Source organism: Pygocentrus nattereri, chromosome 7, assembly GCF_015220715.1.
Source record: "Pygocentrus nattereri isolate fPygNat1 chromosome 7, fPygNat1.pri, whole genome shotgun sequence".
In the NCBI taxonomy this organism is placed as follows: domain Eukaryota; kingdom Metazoa; phylum Chordata; class Actinopteri; order Characiformes; family Serrasalmidae; genus Pygocentrus; species Pygocentrus nattereri.
This window is the reverse complement of record NC_051217.1, coordinates 27,662,092-27,677,329: the sequence shown is the minus strand read 5'-3', so window position 1 is coordinate 27,677,329 and position 15,238 is coordinate 27,662,092. Positions and strand designations below refer to the sequence as shown.

The 15,238-nt window shown below is 37.9% G+C and overlaps 1 protein-coding gene across 4 annotated transcripts in view; it reads left to right on the top strand.

Annotated features, from left to right (window-relative positions):
* Window positions 1-13,574, top strand: part of treh (trehalase (brush-border membrane glycoprotein)) — a 32,572-nt gene extending 18,998 nt beyond the window's left edge. For 3 of the 4 annotated variants that reach the window (XM_037540097.1, XM_037540095.1, XM_037540094.1), the window contains 6 exons: window positions 3,529-3,729; window positions 5,961-6,178; window positions 8,386-8,497; window positions 9,376-9,488; window positions 9,700-9,753; window positions 11,079-13,574. In XM_037540097.1, the coding sequence (XP_037395994.1) occupies window positions 3,529-3,729; window positions 5,961-6,178; window positions 8,386-8,497; window positions 9,376-9,488; window positions 9,700-9,753; window positions 11,079-11,219 (839 nt within the window). In that variant the 3' untranslated portion in view covers window positions 11,220-13,574. The remainder of the gene's footprint in view (window positions 1-3,528; window positions 3,730-5,960; window positions 6,179-8,385; window positions 8,498-9,375; window positions 9,489-9,699; window positions 9,754-11,078) is intronic. The other variant, XM_037540096.1, reaches the window with a different exon arrangement.
* The last annotated feature ends 1,664 nt before the right edge of the window (window positions 13,575-15,238 follow it).

The window sequence follows — 15,238 nt, the reverse complement described above, 5'->3', positions numbered from 1 at the left end:
TAGAGAAATTTGATTGGGTCGTGTGGGGTTACCCAAGTTTTGCATAGATTCAGCTTTGGAGAGACATTCATTTCTTGGATTAAATTGTTGTATTCTTCCCCCATGGCTAGTGTTCACACCAATTGTGTCCATTCTACATATTTTCCACTATCACGTGAGACAAGGCAGGGGTGCCCACTATCCCCTTGTTGTTTGCCCTCGCTATCAAACCCCTGTCGATTGCATTGAAATCTCTTTCATCTTTTCGTGGAATTTTTCGTTTTGTATCGAACTGAAATTATCTTTGTATGCCGATGACTTGTTGTTATATGTAACTGATCCAGTAATTTCTCTTCCTCCTATTATGTCACTCTTGCAGAGGTTTGGATCAATCTCAGGCTATAAAGTAAATTTGAAGAAAAGTGAGTGTTACTGTAAACTCACTGGCTTTATCACTTAATCAACCCACTATTCCCCTGCTGGGTTTAGGTACTTAGAGATCCACATCTCTTGAACTTTGCCCTCTCTTTTCCATAACAATTTCTCTCCTTTGATTGATAAATTGAAATTGGACTTACAAAGATGGAAGTCTCACCCCTTATCACTTATTGGGAGAATCAACACTGTAAAAATGAATGTTATGCCTAAGTTTCTTTTTTTGTTTCAAACTATTCCGCTACTTCTCCCTAAATTTCTTTTTTTTAAAAAAACTTTAGATCAGCTCATCACTTCCTTTATATGGGATAGAAAGATTCCCAGAGTGAGGAAATCTTTGTTGCAAAGATTTCAATTTGACGGGGGACTCGCCCTTCCCAATTTTCTATTCTATTACTGGGCAGTCCATATTCAAAAAGTCTTGTGTTGGCTTCGTTTCCCAAATTTGCTGTGGGCTAAAATAGAAGTTCAGTCCCTTTCTTTATCCTCAGTATCTGCACTTCTAGCTTCCTCCTTACCTCTCAGGCTTACAGATTTTACCACCAACCCCACAGTCATCTCTACCCTTCCCACTTTAAACTTAAGTCACCTTCATCATCTTTGCCTATATTGGATAACCATTTATTCCCACCCGCCCTGAACAACAGTGCTTTTTGTTACCTGGCACAGCAGAGGTATGAAATCCCTTCACAATCTTTATAAAGATGGTATTTTTTGTAGCTTTGCTCAGTTAGCTGAATTCAACCTGCCCCCTTCCCACTTGTTTAGATACTTTCAAATTAGACAGTGTCTCTTCTCTTTTTTTGGATTACATCCACCTACCTGTTGGATATCCCTTGGATGACTTTCTGTCTCTAGATCCCTTTCAAAAATTTTGTACAGTGGGGAAAAAAGTATTTAGTCAGTCACCAATTGTGCAAGTTCTCCCACTTAAAAAGATGAGAGAGGCCTGTAATGGACATCTTAGGTAGACCTCAATTATGAGAGACAAAATGAGGAAAAAAATTTCAGAAAATCACATTATCTGATTTTTAAAGAATTTATTTGCAAATAATGGTGGAAAATAATTATTTGGTCACCTACAAACAAGCAAGATTTCTGGCTGTCACAGACCTGTAACTTCTTCTTTAAGAGGCTCCTCTGTCCTCCACTCATTACCTGTATTAATGGCACCTGTTTGACCTCGCTATCTGTATAAAAGACACCTGCCCACAACCTCAAACAGTCACACTCCAAACACCACTATGGTGAAGACCAAAGAGCTGTCGAAGGACACCAGAAACAAGATTGTAGACCTGCACCAGGCTGGGAAGACTGAATCTGCAATAGGCAAGCAGCTTGGTGTGAAGAAATCTACTGTGGGAGCATTAATCAGAAAATGGAAGACCTACAACACCACTGCTAATCTCCCTCGATCAGGGGCTCCACGCAAGATCTCAGCCCATGGGGTCAAAATGATCACAAGAACGGTGAGCAGAAATCCCAGAACCACACGGGGGGACCTAGTGAATGACCTGCAGAAAGCTGGGAGCAACTGTCAGTAACACTATGCCGCCAGGGACTCAGATCTTGCAGTGCCAGACATGTCCCCCTGCTTAAGCCAGTATATATCCGGGCGCGTCTGAAGTTTGCTAGACAGCATTTGGATGTTCCGGAAGAGGATTGGTAGAATGTCATGTGGTCAGATGAAACCAAAGTAGAACTGTTTGGTACAAACACAACTCGTTGTGTTTGGAACACCATACCAACTGTGAAGCATGGGGGTGGCAACATCATGCTTTGGGGCTGTTTCTCTGCAAAGGGACCAGGACGACTGGTCTGTGTACATGAAAGAATGAATGGAGCCATATATTGTGAGATTTTGAGTGCAAACCTCCTTCCATCAGCAAGGGCATTGAAGATGAAACGTGGCTGGGTCTTTCAGCATGACAACGATCCCAAGCACACTGCCAGGGCAACAAACGAGTGACTTCGTAAGAAGCATTTCAAGGTCCTGGAGTGGCCTAGCCAGTCTCCAGATCTCAACCCCATAGAAAACCTTTGGAGGGAGTTGAAAGTCCGTGTTGCCCGCCGACAGCCCCAAAACATCACTGCTCTAGAGGAGATCTGCATGGAGGAATGGGCCAACATACCAGCAACGGTGTGTGCCAACCTTGTAAAGACTTACAGAAAACGTTTGACCTCTGTCATTGCCAACAAAGGATATATAACAAAGTATTGAGATGAACTTTTGTTATTGACCAAATACTTATTTTCCACCATTATCTGCAAATAAATTCTTTAAAAATCAGACAATGTGATTTTCTGAATCTTTTTTCTCATAGTTGAGGTCTAACTATGATGTCCATTACAGGCCTCTCTCATCTTTTTAAGTGGGAGAACTTGCACAATTGGTGACTGACTAAATACTTTTTCCCCCACTGTATATCCACCATCTATTTGAAGCTTATTGATCTGGACCCATGTTCCATGAATAAAATGAAAAGATCTTGGGAATACAAGCTGGGCATTGCCCTAACAGACCAATGGTGGGATAAGACTATCTCCAAGGTGCAGGTAGATTGCGCAAGATTACAATTGATTCAATTTAAAGTATTGCAAAGAATTCACCGATCTAAATCTCAGCTGTCTAAATTATATCCGAACACCACCATCGACCAATGTGATAAATATCAAGAGAAAAAGGAAAAAAGGGGAAGAGATAGGAAAAAGGAAAATATTATAATGCAAATTGGTCCTTTTATTCATTTATTTATTTTTTTCTCCTGTCATATTTGTGACTAAAGACCAGATACTGTTTAGGCCTTTTTTTCTTCCTTCATTGAATTTGTCCTGTTTCTTTGTTTTTCTGATGTCTTAACTCATTTGATCATTAAAAAAAAGGAAAAAAAAGTGATAGTGTTGTTTTCCATTGATGCAGAATAGAGGGTGACTCACAAACTATGCAGCGGCAGATGGGCTGCAGTGAATAATGGTAAACCTACAAAGTGCACTTATTTGGAAGGAGTACCGGATAAAATGGCCAGTGAATGTGTATATATAAGGTAGGTGTACCAAATAACCATGCAACTTGGTGTGTTTAGTTTGTGTGTGTGTGTGTTTTTCCTTTCTCAGAGGCTCAGGAGAAGCTGTGGACAGAGCTAAAAGCAGCAGCTGAGTCTGGTTGGGACTTCTCCTCACGTTGGTACATAAACAGCTCAGGTCAAAACACCGGCTCATTCAGGAACACCAGCACCAGCTCTATCCTACCTGTCGAGCTCAATGCTCTCATGTGCCGCAGTGAGCACCTCCTGGCCACCTTCTCAAGGATTCTGGGTGAGCAAGAATAAATGGGCAACCTCAGTTTACCCTAATGCTCTGTCCATTAACCCCCAGATCTTGACAAAACAAGTAGGTTTTTAGCCGAGTCCTAAACACTGACTGGTAGGTCTTTCAAGCTGCAAGATGGCAGTTACTACTGGTTTTAGCTAGTTATTTTTTATTACTATTTGGGACTTAGAACTTTATGACTCTATGGATCCTGTTCCGCATGTATTGCTTAAATAATGACAAAGCACAATTGCCTAATATACAACCCCAAGTGATGTTGTGTAAAACATAAATAAAAACAGAATACAATGATTTGCAAATCCTTTTCAACCTAAATTCAATTGAATACACTACAAAGACAAGATATTTAATGTTCAAACAGATAAAATTTATAGTTTTTTGCAAATATTCACTCATTTTGAATTTGATGCCTTCAACACGTTCCGAAGAAGTTGGGACAGGGGCAACAAAAGACTGGGAAAGTTGAGGAGCGCTCAAAAAACACCTGTTTGGAACATTCCACAGGTGAACGTCATGATTGTTTATAAAGGCAGCATCCCTGAAAGGCTCAGTCCATTCACAAGCAAGGATGTGAACAACTGCGTGAGCAAATAGTCCAACAGTTTAAGAAAAACGTTTCTCAACGTGCAGTTGCAAGTAATTTAGGGATTTCATCATCTACAGTCCATAATATCATTAAAAGATTCAGAGAATCTGGAGAAATCTCTGCAAGTAAGCGGCAAGGCAGAAAACCATCATTGAATGCCCAATCCCTCAGGCAGCACTGCATTAAAACTCGACATCATTCTGTAACGGATATTACGACATGGGCTCAGGAACACTTTAGAAAACCATTGTCAGTGAACACAGTTCGCCACTCCATCTACAAGTGCAAGTTAAAACTCTGCCATGCAAAGTGAAAGCCATATATCAACAACACCCAGAAACACCGCGGCTTCTCTTAGCCCAAGCTCATCTGAGATGGACTGACGCAAAGTGGAAAAGTGACGCAAACTGTGGTCTGACGTGGTCTGACGTGTCCACATTTCAAATTGTTTTTGGAAATCATGGACATCATGTCCTCCGGGCCAAAGAGGAAAAGGACTGTCCAGATTGTTATCAGCGCAAAGTTCAAAAGCCAGCATCTCTGATGGTATGGGGGTTTGTTAGTGCCCATGGCATGGGTAACTTGCACATCTGTGAAGGCACCATTAATGCTGAAAGGTACATACAAGTTTTGGAGCAACATCTGCTGCCGTCCAAGCAGTGTCTTTTTCATGGACATCCCTGCTTATTTCAGCAAGACAATGCCAAGCCACATTCTGCATGCGTTACAACAGCGTGGCTTCATAATAAAAGAGTGTGGGTACTAGACTGGCCTGCCTGCAGTCCAGACCTGTCTCCCATTGAAAATGTGTGGCACATTATGAAGCGCAAAATACAACAACGGAGACCCCGGACTGTTGAGCAACTGAAATTGTACATCAAGCAAGAATGGGAAAGAATTCCACCTACAAAGCTACAACGATTAGTGTCCTCAGTTCCCGAACGCATATTGAGTGTTGTTAAAAGGAAAGGTGACGTAACCCAGTGGTAAACATGGCCCTGTCCCAACTTCTTTGGAATGTGTTACAGACATCAAATTCAAAATGAGTGAATATTTGCAAAAAACAATAAAGTTTATCCGTTTGAACATTAAATATCTTGTCTTTGTAGTGTATTCAATTGAAAATAGGTTTAAAAGGATTTGCAAATCATAGTATTCTGTTCTTATTTATGTTTTACACAACGTCCCAACTTCATTGGAATTGGGGTTGTGCATCTTTGTTTAATCTCATTGTATTCTTATTGCTTTTTCCTTAAAAATTGTCTAGATGTAAAAAGACCTGAAGTATGAGATTCTAAGATGTGCCTGAAATTATCTCAGGTGTGACTTAGATTATAGTGTCTGCTCCATCTCTTCATTGCTCTTAGAGTGTCTTCAGGAGAAATAAACAAATCTTTGCTTAAAGCCTAAATGATTCTGTAATGAAAAGCTCCTGTTAGTCATAGGAGATCAGAGAAATGTTATAGTGAGCAATTTGAGTTTCCTAGCTTGTCTAGTTACTAAATTGCATATATGCCACATTTACCTTCGAGTGTCCTGTTCTGTGAGGGTCCTGTTTGTGGGCATTTGCTTGTATTCAGATATTCATGTGGCTTTAGTAAGTACCTTCATCCACTTTGTTTCCTCGCAGGTGATGAGGAGAGGGCATTGGTGTATGACCGTGCAGCTTCGGCCAGGCTGAAGGCCATAGAGAGTGTGTTATGGGATGCAGAGAAGGGAGCTTGGTTTGATTACAATTTGCTGAGTGGGGCCAGGCACCCAGCCTTCTACCCCACTAACGTGAGTCCTCTCTGGGCAAAGTGCCATTCTCAGCCTGGCATGGGACAGCTGGCCCTGCAATATCTAAAAGTGAGAGCAACAGAATTACCTTCTGCTTTTGAGCAATTCCAGAGCATGTCACTATGATGGATTCAAGAGTATATATTTTTCAGTTATATTAATGATAAAAACAGCAATATTTGAGAGATTTCATATTATTTATTTCTCAAGTCCAAGGGATTACCACCCTCCATGTTAAACCCTCTCAAAACCTGTCTGCCCTGGAAACTCTTTGTTCTGTACTAAGATTCTGCATATTACACTTGTAAAAATGAGTGAAAACAGTACAATGTTTATATAGGATTAACTCCCAAATTGTTTCAATCTGATAAGAATTGGTTTCAAATGTCATTTCTTCATGCACAGGTCGAATCACAAGATTATATAACTTGCATGGATGGTACTGTGAGAGTCACAGAGATATGATTCATCTCATACTATTCATTTGACATATAAAGCAAATGGGCCCTGCATTGCAGCCTTAATGACAGAGGACAATTAGAAAGGTTGAAAAAAATGCTCAAAAAGTTATCTAATTGCATTGTAACCAGTATTGTGCTAAGTCATACTGATGTTGCCTAATGTAAGAAGTGCAAGGTTCAGAGGTGCAAAGTCCTAAGATTTTCACACACAACCATCTCTAGAGTTTACAGAGAATGGTCTGAAAAAGAGAAAATATCCAGTAAGCAGCAGATGTGTGGACGAAAACGCCTTGTTGATGTGAGAGGTCAGAGGAGAATGGGCACACTGGTTCGAGATGATAGAAAGGCAACAATAACTCAAATAACCAACCAAAATCTCTGAGGAATGTTTCCAACACCAAAGTATGACATGAAGAATTAAGGCAGTTCTGAACGCAAAGGGGGGCCCAACCTTTCACTAGCACTAGTGGCCAGTGAGTGTATATTCAAGTATTGTCCACATTCAAAGCAGAAAGCACTGTCTGTATATGCAGTTATTTGCTCTTCATCAAGACAAATTTCAGTTCCCGTGTGCTGCTGTTGTAGGTAAATTCAACTTTTTGAGTTCAAAAGAGGGATTTGCTTGTGAATAATTCTCATTACCTTTGATACTGCTTCTGAGAGCTATTATCTGTCATTTGCCATATGCAATCTGTCATTTGCTAAAGCAATGGGGATGTTTTAGTAATTATGTGATGGCTTAAAAGGTGAATATTGATTTGTGAGACACATTTAAGTGAGAACACAATCTATTTTTATTGCTCATCCACTGCTAGCTTACTTTGTCTTGGTGCTTAATTTGCACCGAGAAGAAACACACACATTCAAAAAAAGCTACTAAACTCTCACTGGGGTGGTAACCTCAAGGATACATCTTAGTACCTTTAGTTAGGGAACATAATCTTACCATAATCTTGTATTGACTCTACATGCCCCATCTCATCACCAGCTCATTTATTTTATTGTACTGTTTTAAAACATTAGGTTATGAAAAGGTAAAGTTACAAAATAATGAATTAAATAAATAAAATATAATTTAAGGTACTCAATTTTGGTACTGGACCTTAAAATCACTCTTGCATCTATGAGGGTACATTTATGTTGTTTGTACCTTGATGAACAAAAAACATACCTACACTGAAGCTTTGTTTTTAACAGTGTAGAACTGTCTTTGTTTTTGAGCAGTGTGTTTGTGTAATACATGTAATCCCTCCTGGTGTTCGTATTCTGTTGTGACTGTGTAAGTTGCATCATATAAACTGCAGAAGCTTTAACACAATCCCTTAACTTTGCTTAGCAGTGTCATGCTGTGGAAGCAGAACAGCATGCCTTAGGCTCTGCGTATGCTCTATAAGCAAGTCCAGCCAGCCTATATTAATGTCATTTGAGAGTGCCAACACACACACACACACATATACATATATATATATATATATATATATATATATATATATATATATATATATATATATATACATATATATACATATATACATATATACATACATATATATATATATATATATATATATATATATATATATATATATATATATATATATATATATATATATATATATATATATACACATACTCATTACAAAACATCCCAACTAAATCTTAAACATTTTTGTATTAAGCAACTGTAGTACAAGTTAGCACTTTAAGTGTGGTGCAGTGTACAGCAATTACGAGCAGATGGCTGACTTTACACACTATTATGATGCCTTCGCTTAATTTTCTTCACTCATTGTATTTCTCTCTTCCTCTTTTTAGGCTAGCGGAGGTCTGGACTACCCTAATGGCATTCCCACCTCTTTGAGTGAGACTGGTCAGCAGTGGGACATGCCTAATGCTTGGCCCCCACTACAGCACATACTCATAGAAGGTATGAGCTAGCATACATTGGGCCAGTACACTACTCAGGCTCCCTTCAGTATACAGTTCTCTATTCTGTTACACCTATGAATTTCCTATTCTCTATGTAAGTGGATTATTTTATTGTATTGAATCTTTTCAGGAATGTCACTTAAAAAACTCCAGTTTCTTCTCCTGAAAAGACCAATGTCTCAGTAATAAATAATACTGTGCAAAAGTCAGATAATGCCCTTTAATTTTCCATGAACATGGCCAATAATTTATTCATTTATCAACATCAAGAAAGACAGAAATATGTAACAGAAAGCTTAACAACTAAATATAATATCAATAAAGCAATCGCTTTATTGATGGCTAGACATCCTTTTAGACCCGTTGCGTTTCGTTTTCTTCTCCCAGAAGAAGGATGGACAGAAACGTGTGGATTTTTTTTCATATCTGAAACAAGAGTAGAATTGGCTATCTGTGTTAACTGAGTATGAACAATTTTGGTGGTCTACCAGGTCTTGCATGATTGTTCCTTTTTTGTATGCTTTGGAAACTCACTGATTTTGCCTTCTTTCCTCTTGCTTAAGTGGGTTAGCTTATATGTTATTATCTATTAGCAGTTCTGCCACTGCATCTAGCATATATAATGTTGAAAGATATAGGATAAAATAAGCAGCACATTATATCACATGAGGACAGTAAGAATTCACAGATAAAAAGAAGACAAAATATAAAAATAGGGAGAATAAACAAAATATTGAAACAGTCAATTATTGCACCCAACAAATCCTACCTGTTCTGAGAGAGAATATTATATTTAATGAGTAGCTTTTTAATAGTGTAACTGACCCAATTAAGTCTCTCTCCTGCATATTCCCTATCTGTCATTGTTACTCTCAGGCCTGTCACAGCTTGACTTGGCAGATGCCAAAGAGCTGGCCTTTGATTTAGCCCAGCGGTGGATTAGAACAAACTGGATGGCTTATAACAAATATGAAGCCATGTTTGAGAAGGTGGGTTTTTGCATCTCAGTTTGATTTTTTTTTTTTTTTTTTTGTGGTAGTTATAATATTTTAAATATATAGATTGCACTGTGTTTTGCACAGTCTGTTGTGGTTACCTTGAGCACTATTTCCCTCAGGATATCTTTGTGGTGTTGTGTTTTGGGCAGCGATGCAGTAATTGCTACAGCTTGTTCATTGTCTCTCTCTCTTTCTGTTGCAGTATGATGTCAATGGAGATGGCAAACCTGGAGGAGGAGGCGAATATGAAGTTCAGGTTCTGACATTATAATCATATTTAGATTCATATTTCTGCCTCCATCGCTATCACAGCTCTAGGGAGACATCATTCAAATCCCGTGAGGAATTAGAGTTGAATCAGGCTTGTTTTGCAGCCCAGTGAAACAGCTCCAGAGATGAATAGTCTCATTTGCTGTTGCTCACTTACGGGGGAAATCTAGTGTGACTCAGAGGATGAGCACAAAACTATTTTACTCTCGATCATTTTATCCCTATGTCACAGGGTCATGAAATAAACTGAAGTTTCCAATGTGCACACCATATGCCAAAGCATATGTTGATGACAAATATAAGCCTACATGTAGGCACAGTTAGTTACAGTCATAACTCGCAGCTTTGTTTTTCTCCCTGGTAGTTTTAAAGAGCCCATATACTACATCAGTCTTGTTTTGAATTTTTCCCCTGAGGTCTACTTATGATGCTTGTTTGTTTTTATGTACTAAAAACATCATAATTCAAAATCATAATTCATTTTTGCATGAACATTTTCCAGATTCTCACTATACCTCACAATTAAAGCCTAAAGTTTTCTTTTGCTGTGTCTTTTATTTATTTATTTATCTTTATATTTCTGCACATTTCAATCCTTGCAATGTAAACAAAGAGATTCCAAGTGGTTTGATGTGAAATGGATCACCGTACAGGAATTTGCTGACTTAGATTTCTTTGCAGTGGTGCTGATAGGAACCAGGGGTCATGATGTATACATATGTGAAAGATTAAAAAAATGCTTTAAGCCAAAACATTCTTTCAAAATTGTCATAAAGCAATGTCTCAGACATCAGACAGAGTATTCATAAACATTACATGTAATAACTTTGTGAGGGAGCTTTTAGAGGCATTAAACATTTGGTTCCTATCACCACCACTGTGAATAATTCTCTGTATGTTTCTCTACTGAATATTCTACGTCAACCCACTGTGAGTGACTTTGTTTACATCTTAGCAATTTAATGATACAGAAATTCTGAATTCTCCTTCAAGACTGTTATATGTAAATGAGCACAGTTTAATTGCCTGCCCTGTATTGTGCCTCATTTCAAAAAGCAGTCTAAATTAAACCACTCCTGTAGCTGAATAGGTGGACATATGTAAATGTGATGTTTTGCGTGCATTTAAAAAAATAATTAAAAACAGGCTGTTTTGCAGCTTAATTTTCATAGATAGACTGTATAGAGTCTCTGTATAGAGAGTGAACAATGTGTTGTGTAAATGTTCACATACTCCTTCACACTCTTCTTTTTTTAATGCTGAAGAAAGTTTTGGCCCTTTAATCTATGGTTGTGCTTTGTGCTTTTTTAGGTGGGGTTTGGCTGGACCAACGGTGTCGCTCTGCAGCTGCTGGACCAATATGGTGACAGGCTCAGCTCTGGGGGTAGTGTCCTAACTTCTGGCCTTCTGGTTTATGGATTTATGTACCCCATTCTTAAAGCACTGTTGTGATCATGTAATGGCTTCTGTGTTCTTTGAGGCAATCAAATACATTAAGTCCACAAAACTAATTCTGAGTTCTAATGTGAAATTTCTAATTTAAATTTCAACAAATTTAATTTGTTATATTTTGCTAACATTGTAGTGTCTGGTGTTGAGTAGTCAACTTGTTAATGTAAAGGGGAATTTCACCTTTTTCTGAAATTTCTGCGTAAATAAGTAAAAGAAATGTAAAATGTAAAAAAACAACAGTGCAAAAATGAATAAAATGAATGTTCAGTGCAGTCTATTGCACAAACTGTTCGTAGCTCCTAGCTTGAGAAGTGCAGCGTTTAAAAGACAAGCCAAATCAGAAAATGACGAAGAGATAGAAGTGTTAAAAAATGAGTTCTTACCCACCAAAACATTTGACAGGTGACACTCTGGCTAAGAAAGTACAGTTTATGAACCCATAACATGGGCCCTGGGTTAATTTTGGCTGAATCACAGCATGTTTTACACCGTGTGTTCTCACTTATGCATATCTGGTCTCGAAAGTTAAAATAGTGTTATTGTGATGGTAAACATCCTTACAGCAAGTGTTTGAATCTTGCTCCTCCTTTTAGCTTTCATTGTTAGTAGAAGTCTTTCAACAGTATATCTTTTTAGACCTTAACACAAATTTACACCTGGTTTTAAAAGGCAGAGGAAAACTATGGGAAAACCAGTGGATGTGAATTGTTCAAACTTATATATCCACATATCTCCAATCACTTTTTGTTATTTGTGTTTGTGTTGTAAATTTCTCTTGGTACTGAGGTGCTGACATGTGACAGTACCTCGGGGGTGGGTTGGGTGGTATATCCAGAGGGGTAATGCCCTAGTGAGAGTTTTGTGCCTTTTCTTCAAAGTGTACAGTTAATCACTTTGAAACCACTTTATATGTCCTTGCAATGCTTGAATCATTGAATTTCCCTTCATATTCAACTTAATAATTGTTAACATCACCAACTCTAAATTGAACACCCAATCTTATGTTAACCTTCACATCAATCCAAATGTTATCACTAATCAGTTAAGGAACCAAATGTAGTGGGACGGTTTATTTTGTACATTTTCCTTATTTTCTGCCCTGGTTTTCTTACTTTTAAAAAGAAAATATTCCAAATGCCACAGAAGAGGTGCTTTTCTCTGACACTTGTTTTAGAAAATTCACACTTACATTTTTCATAATCACATTGAAGATTGTAGCTATTTTCTTGGTTAGTAATTACACTAACTCTACTATGGTAGGATCAGAAGATTATTTTCATAACTAACACTGAACTGGCACTACAAATGCACTACAAATGCTAATTCACATAGTCCAATTATCCAATTGTCAACTTTGCTCTGTGAGTCAACACTTTCAAATAAATCAAGCAGGACGAGTATGCACCATCAAAGTGTGTGTAAAACTGTGTGCCGTTCCGTTTAAACATTCTGTCAAAATGGGACGCTTGCTTGCATATACATACTCATACATGTAGTCCCAGGTCTATATAAATCATATTTCAAAGTAAGGTTGGATATGTTGTTTGTTTGTTTTTTGTTTTTTTACAACAGAGGAAAAAACTGAAATGAAACTGTTCAGTGCTCACAGCAACTTCACAAGGGGTTGCTGTATTATTTAAGAGGATAGCTAGAACAAAGAAGAGTGTAGGGGGTGAGAAGTTCAGAAGCCAGGTTGGTGTGCTGGTACTGCACAGAGTAAAGATGAGTGTGTGATAGTTGTTACAGCTTGTGTTTTATTTCTAGTTCGCTTGCAATGCTACAGAAGTGATCATAGTTCTTCATGGATTCCTCCTTGAAGCAGCACAAAGCATGACGTGACTGTTTAGTACCTTTTATTATTTATTGATTTATTTGTTGTTTATTTGTGGTTGTTATAGGCCTGTACATGATTAATACAGTACAGTATTAACAGTAACAGATGGTGGATATAGTGGCGTGAGATACTGAAAGCTCATGATGGATGAGGTGGTGTAAGCTTTCTCCTTATGCACCACATGATGAAATTCATAGTAGGTATCCAAAGGTCTGTCATATTGCTTAATGTAATGAATTTGTTATTGTGATGGTGAAGAAACAGAAACAGTACAACCTTTTGTAGTGAAATCTAGGCCCATAATCTGTATTAATCTCTGTTATTGCTATATTTTGATTTGCAGCAGTATTTTCATACTAACCGTATGGAAGAGGTACAGGCCTGAAAGGGTGAACTTTAATAGGCCAGATAAGCATCAATTGGATTAATATTTGGGCACTACTGACCATGGTTGTTGTTAGGTCTTTAGTCCCTGAAGATGTCCTTTAGCTCTTTAATAAATATGCATTTTTAAAAAATCATCAGTAATTTCTCTCATTCATTCATAATCTAATTTTCATTATGTCTTGAAAATTAGATGGCAGGGTGCTAAGACCTGGCTGCTGTTGCAATCCATCTTAGCTGTGTTGCTGTGTCACACCTTGTATCAACATACAACTATATCCCTCAATTCTTCAACCTGCATACTGATTTGCAAAATTTCCTTTGAAGGTCAGTCATGTAAAAGGTTATGGTGGTATAAAATTTAAATTTGAGCTAATTGAGTTCTTGAGTACTTGTGAATATAACATGTTCCTAAACACAGGCAAGACAGGTGAGAAAGAAGACTGACAGGGCTAAAGAATCAATCTTGTTTGTTTTGAAGCTCTCTTAACAAAACTACAAATCCTTGCACACATCTCGAGAACTGAGTAAAGTTAGTGTTTACAGGCTTTTTTCAGTAACTATTAACTATTTTTGAACCTGAAGCTGAACCAACACAACAGAATGAAATTAACCACAAAAAGAGAATCAGGAATTAAATGATAATGACTATTATACCACTAAGTGTTATAACCAGCCAAGTAAACCATTGTTTAATGTATCTGAATTTATCTTTGCAGTTTATTAAAAAAAATCTAATTAATCCTGTTATTTGTTTACTCAATATTAGCTAAACATTAATGTCTTCATGTGAAAACAAAAGCAACTAATGCAGTTATTATTTGATTAAAATTAATTATTATTATTTTTATTATTATTACAAATGAAGTAACCCAATTATAAAAACACTACAACTGCAAAGATGTATTATTTATTTCACCTTTTCACTCACTACATGTAGAGCAGTGGATTTTTATCCTGTCGGCTGCAGTGGTACTGCTAGAGGGCCATGGACACCATCATCATCATCATACAATTTATTACATTTAACCAAATGTTACTTTAAATATGACTGAACATTAGACTTTAGAACATCATATTTATGTTAACTAAGTCTAGACTATCAAAATCCTTGCTATGTCTACATTTGTAGTGCAAAAGTAAGTCAAAGTAAAATGTTTCTTTTTTGTTCATGTGGAATTCCTTCATCATGGCTCCATGGATAAATGGTTACAGTGTAAATCAGCTCCCTGGTGCTCCCAAAAAAGTTCCCCACAGTGCCGCCTAACACACTTTCAAGCTCTTTATCCTCTCCAAGCTGCTCACTACCTCTGCCAGTGATGCAGCTGCATGGCTGAAGTAGAAGCTATAGAGTCTGCGCTGATGTGATGGAGAGATCAAGGTGTGAGACAGTGGATAAAGACCAGCTCATCTCTAGATTCATACCTATCCAGCCAGCTCCTCTGAAGCCTCTGGACTCACCTTACTCTATCCCTCTCTTTTAATATGCTAAATTTAGTGCCCCTGACTTCACTGATATCAAGAAAGAGTCTGCTAGTCTGAAACTGACCTTTAGACAGTTTGCTTGAGCATCACCCAGAATTCACTGTGAAGAAACACTATCACAAACTGCTCAAGTTATCTGAGACTCTGATGATCGGTCAGTCCTGCCACCACCATCCACACCTGTACTCAGCAGCCATGTGGACTGTGATCCTGAATACTGTCATCCAGCAGCCTATCCCAGTGGTCATTGGACATGTTACTAATGGAATAACTGTTTGAAAACTCTTCTTGGGCCTCGAGTGACCTTAAAGAAAGA